Source organism: Ixodes scapularis, unplaced genomic scaffold (assembly GCF_016920785.2).
Source record: "Ixodes scapularis isolate PalLabHiFi unplaced genomic scaffold, ASM1692078v2 PGA_scaffold7__128_contigs__length_106722199, whole genome shotgun sequence".
NCBI classification, from domain to species: domain Eukaryota; kingdom Metazoa; phylum Arthropoda; class Arachnida; order Ixodida; family Ixodidae; genus Ixodes; species Ixodes scapularis.
In genome coordinates, this window is record NW_024609882.1 from 78107398 (window position 1) to 78121853 (window position 14456).

Consider the following 14456-nt stretch of genomic DNA (forward strand, 5'->3'; position numbering starts at 1 on the left):
ATTTTCCTTAGGGTATTCAGTGAGTGACAAGTCTGTGATGAGTAGACTAGGCTCCCATGGTGCCACTGTTCCCAAAAGCTGAACAACAGGTGGGTTCATCTGAAGGCTAGCCGAGACAGCCGCGGTCTTGTTCCGCAATGAAAAGGGAGGCAGTGGGTTTACTTTGGAAGGTTTGTTCAAAACGTTTTCCCTCGACTAGCTCCAGACACGGATGTTGTGATAAAGACCGTAACATCCTAAGGAAAAATATTAGACCTACGACAGCTCGCCTTTTCTCTGGGGACAATTCATTAGCTTCAGCATAAAGACTTAACAAAGGGGATGTACAAAATGCACTGGTGGCAAGGCAAATCCCTGTGTGATGGATTGGATCCAACATTTTCAGTGTTGATGCACTCACTGATCCATACACGAAACATCCATAATCTAGGCGTGACCAAACGATCAACCTTTCAATTCTTAGCAGGCACAAACGATCGGAACCCCAAGTCATGTGGGAGAGTACTCTCAGAATATTAAAGGACACACGCGAAGGAAAAAAACATTTTTTTTAAACAGCTTAGATGGAAAAAGGATGTCATAAAACGATTTTACAACGAAGAAAAAAAAAGTTTTAGAGCTATATTTACGGCGCTATACAAATTTGTAATTGGCGCCGCGGGAGCCGCCGCTGGTCACGTGGTAGGCCCGCATGCCACCGCGCTCCGTCGCCGCTGCCGCAAAGTAACGCTGCCGCCGCACGCTGAGCGTTGTGCGAATGCCGCTTCAACGCGTTTCTCCACGCCGCCGTCGCCGCCGCCGCACAAGTTTGTCTGCTCCGAGGCGCCGCCGCCGTCGTCTGATCGGCGCACAGGTCTACCGCGTCTGCTTGCGCTTTTTCAGGAGTTTCCTTTGGGCTCATACTTCAAACCAAGATGAATAAGTTACTTTTAGACAGCATACGAAGCTTCCGAAAGAGTGCAAGCACAACGTGATAAATAAGGGCCAGTCACGTGATAAATAAGGGCCACTTTTCCTCGGCGCCGGCGGGCGCCAACTACAAATTCGTATAGCGCCGTACATATAGCTCTAAAAATTTCTTTTCTTCGTTGTAATATTGTTTCATGACATCCTTTTTCCATCTAAGCTGTTTAAAAAAAATGTTTTTTTCCTTTGCACGTGTCCTTTAAGGGGTTTATGGCATTTTAGTTTTAACGTTTTGATATGTTGGCTGAAAGAGAGCTTAGAGTCAAATATAAGCCCTGGAAACTTATACTCCATATTTTCGTCTGAACTAGGGTGACCATTTGTCCCACGAATCGCGGGACTGTCCCGCATTGAGGGCTCGTGTCCCGCGTCCCGCGAGAAATTCCGAAATCTTCATAATGTCCCGCATTTCACACTGTTGTAAAATTCACTCGCAACTCATGGTGTTGCCGAACAACGGGGCACAGGAAAGCGTGGAGGATGCTGGTAATCGTCTGAACCAAAATGGTACGCCATTTTCTATCCAAGCATTGCGGAAGCGATCGTCGTTGCTGCAGAAGAACTGAAGCGCATGCGCCATTGTGCATCTCCCTTTGGTTGGAAAATATTGTAAGAAAAATTGCTCACCAAAAGTTTCAATATAAAATATTGTAATTATTTTCAAATTGCTGTGTCAATGAAAAAGGATTGCTGTCGATTTTTTTTTTAGTGAAGACAGCCACACTCGCAACGTTCGAAAAAGAACATAATGTTAAAAATTTGTGTAGGACCATGTTGATAAAAGTAAGCGTTGACAGGAAACAATAACACTAAAAAAATTTACTGTTTCTTATTTTCATCTGATGCATTGAGTTCTGATCAGTCGATTTTTATATTTTCAACTTCAGATTTAATTATGTGTTTGGCATTAAAAGAATATATCACTGGGAGTGAAATATATTAGAGCTTAATTTCTGCAATACAATTAGCAGGTGTATAAACAATGCAGGATAATAAATGTGTTAACAGAACCTTGGTTCTTTGTTTGTGTGCCAATAAATTTTCTCTCCCTCCCCCTTTCCCCGCGTGTACCGCATTTCGCTAGCAGGAAGGTGGTCACCCTAATCTGAACTGGTGCATTACATATGGTCAACGAAGGCATCGGCATCACATCACGTTTTTGTGAGAAACAAACACAAGCAGTTTTCCCGGTGGAGAACTTAAAACCGTTATTGTCAGCACATCTTGTCACATTATTAATAGTTAGTTGAACACGGCGCTCGCAGATTGAAAGGTTACATGAGGAAAAAGTGATTTGGAGGTCATCTACATACAGCAAATAGTGCAACTGATGACGGTATGGCACGCGCGATAGAATTGATTTTTATAACAGAGTAACCCTCAGTACACTACCGTGCAGAACACTGTTTTCCTGTACAAACCATAGTGAGTGTGCAGACCCCAGCCTTACCCGGAAGGCGTGTCTACCTAAATAGCTCTCAATGGCATGGAACATGCAGCCCTGGATACCAACGTCAATCAAGTCACTCAAAATTCCATACCGCCAAGCAGTATCGTATACTTTCTGAAGACCGAAAAACACCAAGAAGCAGCACTGTCTACTCACAAAATCCTCTCCGACAGTCGTCTCCAAGTGAACCAATTGATCCTGTGTCGAACGGAACGAGCGGAAACCGCAGTGGTATTCATTCAGGATGCAACGTTTTTCCAAGTACTGCATCAATCGTCTATTAATAATTTTTTCAAGGGTTTTACAATAACAGCTCGTCAATGCTATGGGCCTGAAACTAGTAGCAGCCTCCGAGTTCTTTCCTGGTTTAAGCAGAGGGATGATTGTAGCCGTTCTCCATGCTGATGGAAAACGTTCCCCCTCTCATATTCTGTTGAAGAGATGTAAAACCAGATCGAGTGTACACAGGGGCAGATGATTCAACATGAAGTAGTGGATACTGTCAGGCAGGTGCATTTATGGTCCTGGCTTCTTTCTGCTGTTTTAGACAAAGACATAATGGTGAATAGTGCCTCGAACTTGAAGCAAACTCGAAATGTTCCCCGAGAATATCAGCTTGTTCCTTTAGACTTTCTGGACAGGTTCCATTGCAGGATAGCAGGGGAATGGTGAAAGCACAACAGGATCCATTGATTTTTTTAATTCAATCCTAAACCTCTTCTGGGGATATGTGGCTATTTATTAATGTCGCAAGCCCTTGAAAACTTGTTTTTTTCGATTGCCGGTGAATGTACTGTCCCTGGGCCTTCACTTGCTTAAAATGAAGAAGGTGCTTGATGTTGGATATCGTCGAAATGTGCTCCATGCCTTGTCCTGTTCTTTTCGTGATTACAAATGTTCTTTATTCCACCAAGGCTTGGGACAGCGTGGGAGTTCCCCCGAGGTTATGGGGATTGCCATTATGGCTGCCTGAAGGATGTGGTTCATTAATTGTTCGTTCACTTCATCAATTGAAAGCTTGCCAAGAGATGTGCATGCAAGCAGTGAAAACTGGCTGATATCTGACCGGTTTGCATTCTCGAATTTCCAGCGGGGAGTTTGGGTGGGGAGGGTCACACCTGCATTAGTCCGTCTTAAAACAATCGGCAGGTGGTCACTGCCCAAAGGATTATCTGTAACCTGCCATGAGAACGGTCAAAATAAAATTGGTTCACTTATAGAGAGGTCAACTGATGTAAACGAGTTTGTGGGTGCACTAAAATATGGAGGTTTCTTTTTGTTAAACAGACACAAATTTGTAGACAAAATAAACCGTTCGATGATTGCTTATCGCACCTAGCACTGCACAATAAAGGATTCTGTGCATTAAAATCACCAAGAATAGTGAATGGATGGGGGAGTTGAGCAATGAGTGACTCAAGATCTTCATACCCTAAATGGAAGTTTGGAGGAATGTACAGCAGCAGTTCCCGAAGAGGCTCGACGACTTCTGCGTAACGAGGAATAAGCTGCGCATAGTAGCCAACCATGCTGAGAAATGCCTGCAGTGTAGCAAGGTATGTGGGTGCTGACGCAGCCTGGATTGCATCCATGTTGCTCTGCAGTGGCCAAACTCCCTTGCTGCTAACTGCGTGTCCAAGGAAGGACAGTTCTTGTGCAGCCAAAACGAAATTATTGTTAAGTATAAAGCCAGCCCTCTAGATGCAGTCCAGCACCTGCATCAGGCTCTCATCATGTTCTTCAAGGTTGCTGCCAAGGACAATAATGTTGTCGATGTAGAACAAGGCATTCTTGCAGCTTTCAAGATCGTAACCATCATCATCTGAAAGGCCGAAGGCGCAGAAGCAAGTCCAAACCAGACTTATTTGAATCTGTACAGGCCTTCCTCTTTAATGAAAGTTGTCAAGTCTCTGCTTTCTGGGCTGAGAAGAACCTGATGGTATGCAGCTGCCAAGTCTATCTTCGAAAAGTACTGTGCACCATGGAGTTTGTGCAATAGCTCCTCGGTGTGTGGCAGAGGAAACTTGGCTACCACCACTGCCTCATTTGACTCTTGAAGATCGACACATAGTCTTATGTTCCCATCTTTCATTTTCACGACAACGATGGGGGACACCCTTCGGAGCTATCCACCTTTTCGATGACGTCTTCATGTTCGAGACGCTTCAATTCTTCCGAGACTTGGTCCCTCACAGTGAATGGCAGTCGGCACAACCTGGCAGCAATAGGTTTGATGCCTTCACATACTCCTAGTTTGTGAACAAAGTTTTTGGCGAGGCCCAATTTGCCGCCAAACAAACGTAAAACCGGCAATACAAGTCAGGCAAGAGTCCTTCTGGCGTTTGGCTAGTATGAAAGCAGCGCGGAGAGGTACCGTTGATTTGCAGACTCAAGGAGATGACAGCATCTATTCCCAAGAAGTCCAAACATTCGGGAACCACGAAAAGGTATGTCATCACAGCGGTCCTGGAACAAAACAGGAGCAACGAAGTAACTCTCGACGGTGATCTCGTGGTCTGAGAAGTCGAATAGCGCCGCCGACGTTGATTGCAGCGGAGTGGAGCGCTTGTGCTTGGAGTAAGTTGAAGAAGATAGGATTGAAACGGCGTACCCCACTCTAGCGTCGATGTGCACGCCCGTAGTGTGCTCCCCGGCGAGGCACAAAATGCTCAGCAGTTTGGACGTATCATCGCACTCGACTCCTCAAATGGGGACGGCTCATTTCGCCGACTTCTCGCTTTGGCAGACTCGTTGGAAATGGCCAACCTTGCCGCATTTGCTGAAGTTCTTGTTCTTGGCTTTGCAGCTCGGAGAATTAGCGATATGCTGTGAAGACCCACATCAAAAACGATGCTTGGAGTTCGGCGGTGACGAACCCAGTTTGGTCTGTTTTGACGGTCCCGTCTCTCGATGCTTGTCTACTCTCCCGACGTTCGCACACGTGGAAGACGATGACTGTTCTTTTGAATACCAAGCAGCTTCCTCGAGGCTTCTTGCAATGTAGAGTGCACGCCCCAGCGTGGGCGTCGAACCTTCGAAAAGGAGTCGCGCGCATAGAAGGTTGGTGGTCCTTTTCGCCACGATGTGGTCTTGGATGAAGTCATCCAATTTAGGATGAAGCCGTCCAATTTAGGATTAAAGTTGCACGTCGACGAGAGGTCTCGCAGTGCCGTGACATACGAGTCTACAATCTCGCCTAGGAGTTGAGCACGCCGCCCAAAACAATGCCGCTCCACGATGACACTCGTACTTGAAACGAAGGAGGCGTCGAGTGCAGCAAAAGCTGCGTCGTATTCGTTGAAGGTAGGCGTACCTCTGTCAGATGTTGCAGGGGGTGTCGGCAGCTGTTTTTCGGACAGGGTGTAGAATATTCGCTGGCCTTCCACTCCCAAGCAGTAAAAAAGAAGCGCCTTACGACGCGCAGGCGGGTGGCTGTCATTCCCCGAAGAAAGTAGAAAGTTTCAGAATAGCCGGTGCCATTGATTCCACGGAATGGCGCGCTCACCGGGCGTCGGCAGGAACGGTGGCGGTTGCTGAACGTCCATGGCTCAGTAGGATGTAAATTTAAGCCTCGTCGCCAACTGTTGCGTCCTGCGACGTGACCTACGTTCCCAGGCCACGACAGAAGCAGACCGTACGCTCGTACCGAAAAGAATGTCTTTAACCTCGAAGTTACATGATTTATATACAGGACGCAGGTGGCCATACCTGTGGCACCATCTCTTATGATGAATGACAACTTAAAATACCGACAGACGCTCTAGGGGCACGGTCAGAAAAGAGTTAAAGCGCAGGGTGGGACGAACTCCAAACTTCACGTGAAGTGAAACTAGCACAACTGGGAAACCGAGCCACCGAGCACGGCAGAAAGGCATCTGTGCACCTGAGAAAGTAAGAAAGTGAAAGGAATATAAACAGGCAGTTGCAAAAGCCTCCATCCATTAAGAGACCAGTTCAAGGTGATATCCGCCCGGTCAAGAACAGGCCAGCACGGCGCAGACAGGCAGGCAAAGAGGAGAAAACAAATGGGAGCGGAGCACAACGAAGAGGGTGACCCAATACATTGCTTTCGGCCATGTCGAATGGCAGTTTCTAGACGTGACAGCCAGGAAGGCAAATGCAACAAACGGGAAATTAACGCGGATATTCCTGTGGGCGTTCGACAGAACTGGTGTTTGCGAGCGCAACAGCCGGGAAAACGTATGGGCCGAGGACGTATCGCCGAGGTTCTACGAGAGCGTCTGATATTCCTGGAACATTAGGCCACACGTATCATGCCCAGCAAGGACAACAAAATGCATAGGACAATTAGGCACTTAGAACTCTTTGACAAACAGTCACACACCCAACAGTTCTGAGACTGTGAGGCACTGTTTCACGGAGTCCGAACAGAGCGTGAGACCACATTCGGCGAGATTGCGTAGTCTGCAGACCATGCCAGGCACGACTGTCGAGTGAACGCCGTCTGGTCTATGGCAGTCACTCACCCAATGGATGGCTATCCGACAGCAGTTCCACGTCTCCCAGCTGAATCACAGTGACTAGGTGCTCCAGTCGGTAGCCCAAACGTCTCAAGGAGCACAGGTAGCCAGGCCAGAACCTAGGAAGGCATTCCATTCACAAAGAGACGCAACCTCATACATTATCGCCGACACATCTACAACAAACTCGAGTAGTAACAGACGTATATGCAGACATGACTGGGGTCAAGAGGTTTGTGACATGTCATCTCAACAAAAACACTTTACTACTAAGTTCGGTTTTACCATAAGTGTAAATAAATGAAGCTGGAGCTACAAACTAGAGCATGTTGCCTTAAATGAGGCCTTCAATGCACAAGCGCATGTGCACAGCGTGCACAATCAAAGCAAGATACTCTCCCCATAAAAATGGTGGCCAACTCATATAAAAATTCAAGGGTTTGTGGTTTACTATATGGACTGGTAAATGCAGGTAAATATATTTGGTAAATATTGGTTCGACAGCTTCAGAAGAAAACGGACAGTAAAAATTGACTTTATATGTTTAAAATTTTCGGAACTATTTTTTTTTGCAAGTAGATTCTGTCGGGTTTACATGAAGTACGCATCATTCTCGGCAAAAATGCAATTAAAAAAGCTGGACCACACACAGGGGAGTACATTGTTGATCGTCTAAGAGTGTTTCGCTTAGTGCTAGTCACAATTTTCTTGCTCAAACTACGCATTTTGCAGAAAAAAGATAGATGTCATAATTGGTCACGATTAATTGGCCTATCTAAAGATATGTATAGCGTCAGGGGTAATCATGGATGCTTAATTAATTTAAAATAATAATCTTTCTTATGTGTAAACATACGAGTGCATGGCTTTAATTGAAAAGTAGCTGAACCTCATTGGGAACAATGAAATAAGCCATTTCTAGTAAGATTTATGGTGTGTGCAGCATTTTATCATGTTCAAAAACACCCCAATCTGAATACACCACCCAGGATTCAGTTTCCTATCAGCCACGTCATCGTGCCAAAGGGCGATTGATGCTAAGCTTTTCATGACAAATGCTAGCAAAGAAAAAACCGAGAAAAACTGTATGATTACTAGGGTGCAGATAAACAAGGCATCCGCAATATCGAAGCTCCCCACAGAAAGTAAGCGAAAAACAGTACTATATCTTTTGGACTAGTCTGCAGGGGCAAATTTCAGTTTAAAACAAAATGGTTGTCCCTGAATAATCTACACTTGGTGTTTTGTCAACACCTAGTGCAGACTACACACAAATCATCATTAATACTCCATCATACTAATAATTCGTCAGTCTCGTCATTATGAACAACCTAAAAAACATCAAATCTTTATATAGCCCGCACCTGTAGATAGTCCGCACCGCATAAGCCAAAACTTTTAAGCTTGTATAGCCAGTGGACTAGTGCAGTCTGGGCAACATGGCACTGAGTTGGCACATAAAGAGATGTTGACTTGTCTATTCCCCACACTCACCCATGCAGCTGACAGAGCTCCATGCTCCTGACTGAGATCCATTCCTCGAAGCAAAGGACAGCTTTTAGCTGCTCCATCATCGGCCAGTTGATCTTGTGGGAGTTCATTCTGAAAGTCAGATGTGCCGAGGCCTTTGCTGCTTGAAGGGCTGCTTCCACATCACAAACCCACAACCACAGCAAAACCTCACTGACATGTCCTTCAATGGCCCAAGGCAGAAAAACATACTAACGTACACGAAACTGCAACAACAAATAAATACTTATTTAGGTGCAACGACTATTTGATTCAAAACAGCCATCACACTGCAAAGTCTGTATGGGTTTGGGATGTTAAAGGAATACTACAACGAAATTTCGGCGCTTTTTTTTTTGGTCTTTACGTGTTCAAAGAAGCAGTATCACATCGGACACACCAATATCCTGTTACAAAAGACGCGAAAAGGAATTTTAAAACGAATTAAACGATTAGGAAAGAGCACCTGGTGGATGTCACTAAAGCCTCATTTGTAATGCCTGTCTAGGAACCTTGACAGGTAGTGACGATAACTGTTTCGACTAGAACTAGTATACATGCTTTGAACCTGACGTCATCCTGACAGCTCTACAGCCAGCACAAGAGAAGAGGAGAGGAAGGAACTTCCCCACTCAACGGGACTCTCTTTTGTATGTCCCAGGCATTGCTATTCTCCCTCTAAAAGATTATAGAAGATTAACCCGTCACTCCCAAATCCCACAAAAGCAGATTTGGGGTTAGTTGCGGTGGTCCAATCGCCGGCATGCTTTGACTGCTTCGGTGGCTCGAATGACAGGGCATCCAGACGATGCCAGCCTCGCCACAGCTTTGCTCATCCCGAGACAGACTACATCACGATCGTGCCGGATGTGACATGCTCTCCGCTGGCTGCTCTCCAAGCGCTTGCCAGAGTGGGCCGTTTCTAATGTTAAATACAGCCACCAGGCTCAAAATACAAATGTGCGATTGTCATTTACAGATACTGTGGATCATATTCAGCCAATTTCTGAACACGACGGGAATATTTCAAATTTCGTTGCAGTATCCTTTTAGAAGGACATTAACACCACCCCAAAAAAATGTTTCTATTTTTTGTCACGTTATCCATTATAGTGTCAGAAAACTACCCCATCAGTATTTTGCTACAATGTCACATATATTTTTAATAGAGTAAAAAAATGCAACAGCTTGAAACCGAAACTGAACTGGGGAGGAAGAAGAAATATAGAGGAGAAAGTTACCGGAAGTCACACGGCTGTGCAACATATTTATTTCTTTCAATCAACGTATCTGCAGATTTTTACGAGCCACAAAAAATGGGTATAATATTTTTTGTCTATTTTTAGCATTGAGTGCGTGCCCTCGATGACCCACGACCTTGATTATCTTTGGTGTTGTATCTAAACCATAAAAAAATGGCACGTCGCCACAGAGAAGAGAGTGAGCGCGACTCAAACCGGCCAGTTTTCGGGTGGAAAGAAAACGAATTACGAGTCGCAAATTGTGTTCTGGGTAGTTGGGCTCTCATATGACATGTACAAATAAAAAACCTTGGTGAGCAGGTATACCCTGTCAGTGTCCTTTTAAGATGAAAGAGCATACCAAAGAGACAGATGAAATGAATGCAGTTTTATCCTTCAAATTGGCTGACAGCTTGCACCACCTAGAAAGTGTGTTTCTAGTTTTATAGACTAAATAATCTCTGGGTATGTCCTTCAATATACATAGTTTGTACTGTGTCATACTATTACCTTATTAATTAAGCCTTTAAAATATTGTTGGGAGAGCAATGAAAAGCTTCATACTGCCCTTCTGAACAGTCGGCACAGTTCTCGTCATGAAAACTGTTTCGATGTACTATAGTTCGGCGCAAAATTCAAGCAAATATTAAGTTGAAGCTTGTGCCCTGGGGACCAGTCATGAGAATGTGGTATTATAGAATGTGTTGAGAATGTATTAAGATAATTTGTGAAGGAAATGTGTCAAGAAAATGTGTCACGAGAATGTGTCATGATGTATAGTACCTCGATAATGCGTCATGAGAATGTGCAAAAAAAATGTCAAGAAAATGGGTCACGGGATTCTGAGGATACCGCCCTGCCACAGAATGAGAAGCGGAAGGTTCCCATTCCATACCTTGGTGCTCCACACGAGCATTTGAGGCACTGAGAGTCGCATGATCGCAGAGAATGCTGCAGCCATTCCCACCGAACTTCTTCATTCTTCAGGTACTTCCTCACGGAAGACAACCTGCAACCAGTAACAGTAAGTTCACAGCACGTCAGAAGAACCAGTCACACTCAATCAACACGACTTCACTGCTCTACTCAATCATGTGTGGATGTAGACGCTTTGCTACAGCTGTGCATGGGCTCTGCCATAACCGACCTTCATTTTTTGTTTCCTCTTATTCTGTTCGCTTCACTTCATCGTTGCCACAGTAAGACAGGTTATTGCTACTCTAGGCGCTACTGTGTCTTTCTCCCCAGCATAGGCTTTTGTGGAGGCTCAATAACGCTCACTTCAATGGCTCAGCATCTAGCTAAGACAAGAGAATGTCGGCAATGGCAACTCAATCTGGCATGTGAATAAAGCGTCTATAAAGAGCAAGGAAACGAAGATTCACAGCAAGAGGTGGCAAAACAAATAATGCAATAAAAAAAAGTACAGTATAGACCACTTACAACGTAACCGCTTATAGTGCAGGACCGGGTATAACGCGGCTTTTTTAAACCACCGGTTTGCCTCCCATAGAACTCCATGTAATTACATACTGCTTAAAATGCAGGCGCGCAAAGGGAAATACCGGTTATAGTGCGGTTTCTGGAACAGCCCGCCGACCGCGCCAACCGACCAGTGCAGCGAGCACGCTTCCCTGTGTGACACTAGATAACGGCGCTAACTGCAAGCGGCACTCACGGGGGCAAGGATGGCATGGAGGTTGTTCGAAGAAGCGGGGAGAAGTGAAGAGAGAGGCTTCAGTTGCCATAGTGACGGAAGGACGCACGAAAAGAAGTGTTCGCGCGCGTTGCATGCCGGTCGCGGGCTGGCTTCGTCTATCCGCAAACATGGCATTGGTGGTGATCGTCGACGTAGACGGCGTAGTGGAAGCTCATCGTTCCGCGTAAAAGCGCTATCCTTGACTGTGAATTTTCGTTGTGTGTCGTTATGATAACCCAGCACATACTAAAAGGGAAGATCCATCTACTCATGCGGCTATCTCGTGGTGGCACTCTCAAGACAGCAGAAACGCCCGTGCCGTCGTGTTTGTTTACTTCGACTGCAGTGGTGCTTTCTAAGCATTTGTGTTTTCAAACACCGCCCGGATTTCTTATTTCGAGCATTCCATGCAAATAAGGCATTTCATGCCTTATTTGGAGCATTTCATGCGCGTACCGTATAAAGCATGCGAATTTTCACGCGTTTTCATCGCCGGAGAAACGTGATTAGGGTTAGCAATCCTGAACGCTCGCAACGTCCGTCCGCAACCCGCGACGCCGTTAAAAGGCTGTGCCAGGCAAAAGTCACTTATTTCTTTCAAAATGTGTGACACACTTGAGAGAGAAGTGTACTAGTCTGGTGAAATAAAGACTTTCCTCAAACTAAGCTTTATTTTTCATCTAATATAAAATAAATTGTTTTACAAAGGTAAGTTGTCTCACGGCATGTATTTTGGTCTGAAAAATTGATGTTGTGGTTACAGCGCGATACCGCTTATAGTGCGGATTTTCGTGACTCCCGCGACATACATTATATGCGGTCTACACAAGGCTGGCCTTGAGATTCGCTTCTTCCTGACTAGCCTTCTCTAGAATCAGCAATATAATAGTTCAATACATAAGGTTGGAAAATTAGAGATTGAATGCGTGAAAATCGATAGAAATCAAGTGAAATCGGACAAAGTGTTGCCTTTGTAAAAGGGGCTTAAATTTGCTAACCCCTTGGTGAATGCAGGTTGGCAGCTAAAGTAAAACATCTTTAGATGACGTTTAAAATTCTGAGGAATGTTGGATGCCACACAGAGGCTTCGAGCGGGCTTCTTTCAGAGTTCTTCAACCAAGCTTCTGCTAATTTCGTGCCTCGTTTGGTTTCTAATACTAAACCCATAACATCCCAAGGCAAGTTTTAGTAAAACCTTATGTAACAGCCAGAGCAAATCATCCAAACAGAATCAGTGTCTGTTTTTGTCATTCCAATGGTTTCACATTTCTAATCTTTTTTCTTAGAGGCACTGAGCCTGCAAGAAGGGAATGAGAACCTAAACTTTTTTGTCTTTATGAGCAAGGCCTGTGGAACAAGGCCTGTGAGTCTCTTTTTCCACAGAGATTGCGTTCAGCATATCATCACGACCCACAGAACCACCCCAACGAATGAAGCAACAGTGAAGATGTTTCCACACAAACACTCAGGGTGCAACAGTTAGTGTTGTGGCAGATTACAATCTCTAATCTGGTACGGAAAATTTCCGTGGGCCTCATCGCTTGTTAGGCCCCCTCATAGTAAAGGCCAAATAGATCTAACCATCTTTAAAAAAAGTGTCAAAGATCAATTTTGCACGCTCCGAAGTTCCAATTTACCACGAAAATATGACAAGGTGGTGCATTTGTTTTGTAAAAATATTGAAGTACAAAATTTTCTTATGCCTCAGTTTGGAACCTAAAAGGTGTCCTTGTGGGCCATTGGGGTCATTTCTTAAACAAAACAGGGCATGAGAGAAAAGTCCAAATGATCATAATCTAAACCCTGAGACAAGAAGAAATAAAGTAACAGACAAGATGACACAAAATCTCAAACACAGCTGAGTTTATTATTAGTGAGGGAACAACAATTTATAGCCGTCCACACAGACAAAAAAGAGGGAATACAAAAAGACGTGCCGCCGCAAAGATGCAGAATTAAGCCAGACTGACTGACCTCCACCCAGACACCACACCAGCAGCAGACACCCGCTGCCAAGCTAGCCAACAAGATAATCCCCGTCAACGCAACGTGAACCAAGCTAAAGACCACACACTCTCTCCCCCCCCTCCCCGATCACCCACACCTCGACAACAACAAAAGCCCACAACAGAAGGAACCTTCTCACATATTACTTCAAAACTAGTAAAGACTGCTAGCTCACACAATTTTCATGGTCCTCTATACTAAAGGTTTCCTTTAAGATTCTCTTGAAAGAATCGCTGTCTTGCCACAAGATTGAAGTCTCTTCCCATAATGGTGAACACGCATGTCATTCAGCAATACGTTTGGCTAGTTCAGATGATGGATATGTGTAAATGACCGTCTCTCTTTGAACACGAGAGAAGTGTGAAAAATGTTTCTCCATCACTTGAACTAGCCAAACGTATATTGCTGAATGTAATGCGTGTTTGCCCTTAGGACAAAATACTTCAATCTTGTGCAAAGAAGGCGATTCTTTCGAGAGAATCTTAAAAAAACCTTTGAGTATAGGGGACCACGGAAATTGTGTGAGCCAGCCGTTTATAGTTTTGAACGAACACATTATAAAGTTCCTTCTGTCGTGAGTTTTTGTTGTTTTTGTTATGGAGGGGTGAGTGATTGGAGGAGGGGAGTCTTTCGCTCGGTTCACATAGCCTTGACGGGTAGCTTCTCGGCAGGTGTCTGTTGCTGGTGTTTTGTCTGTTTGGAGGTCAGTCAGTCTGGCTCAGCAATGCCAACTTTGTGCCGGCATGTCTTTATGTCTTCCCTCTTTTTTGTGCAGACAACTACAAACTGTTGTTTCCTCGCAAATAAACTCAGCTACAATTGAGATTTTGTGTCCTTTGTCCGTTATTTTATTTCTCCTCATCTCAGGGTTTAGATTATGATGTTTAGTAAAATCTTATGCAACAGCTCACCTGCATACTTTTGCTCCTTGCAAATTAATATAATCACAATCTGTTTTGTTTTCGTTAAAACGTCCCAACAGCCCACAACATTTTTCACATTGGAACAAAAAGGGCTTAACTCTATGTTGGTCTGTAGAAAAATGACGGTTTTTATATTGCAACTTTTGAATGAGGCAAGTTCACTCTTTGATATTTTCACAA

General features: G+C 44.6%; 1 protein-coding gene across 1 annotated transcript in view; it reads right to left on the reverse strand.

Moving 5' to 3' along the window:
- Positions 1 to 14456, reverse strand: part of LOC8051152 — a 76677-nt gene that overhangs the window by 21050 nt on the left and 41171 nt on the right. The window contains exons 16-18 of the mRNA XM_029967856.4: positions 10543 to 10656; positions 8392 to 8499; positions 6904 to 7016 (exon numbers count right to left, since the gene is read on the reverse strand). Coding sequence (XP_029823716.2) covers positions 6904 to 7016; positions 8392 to 8499; positions 10543 to 10656 — 335 coding nt within the window. The remainder of the gene's footprint in view (positions 1 to 6903; positions 7017 to 8391; positions 8500 to 10542; positions 10657 to 14456) is intronic.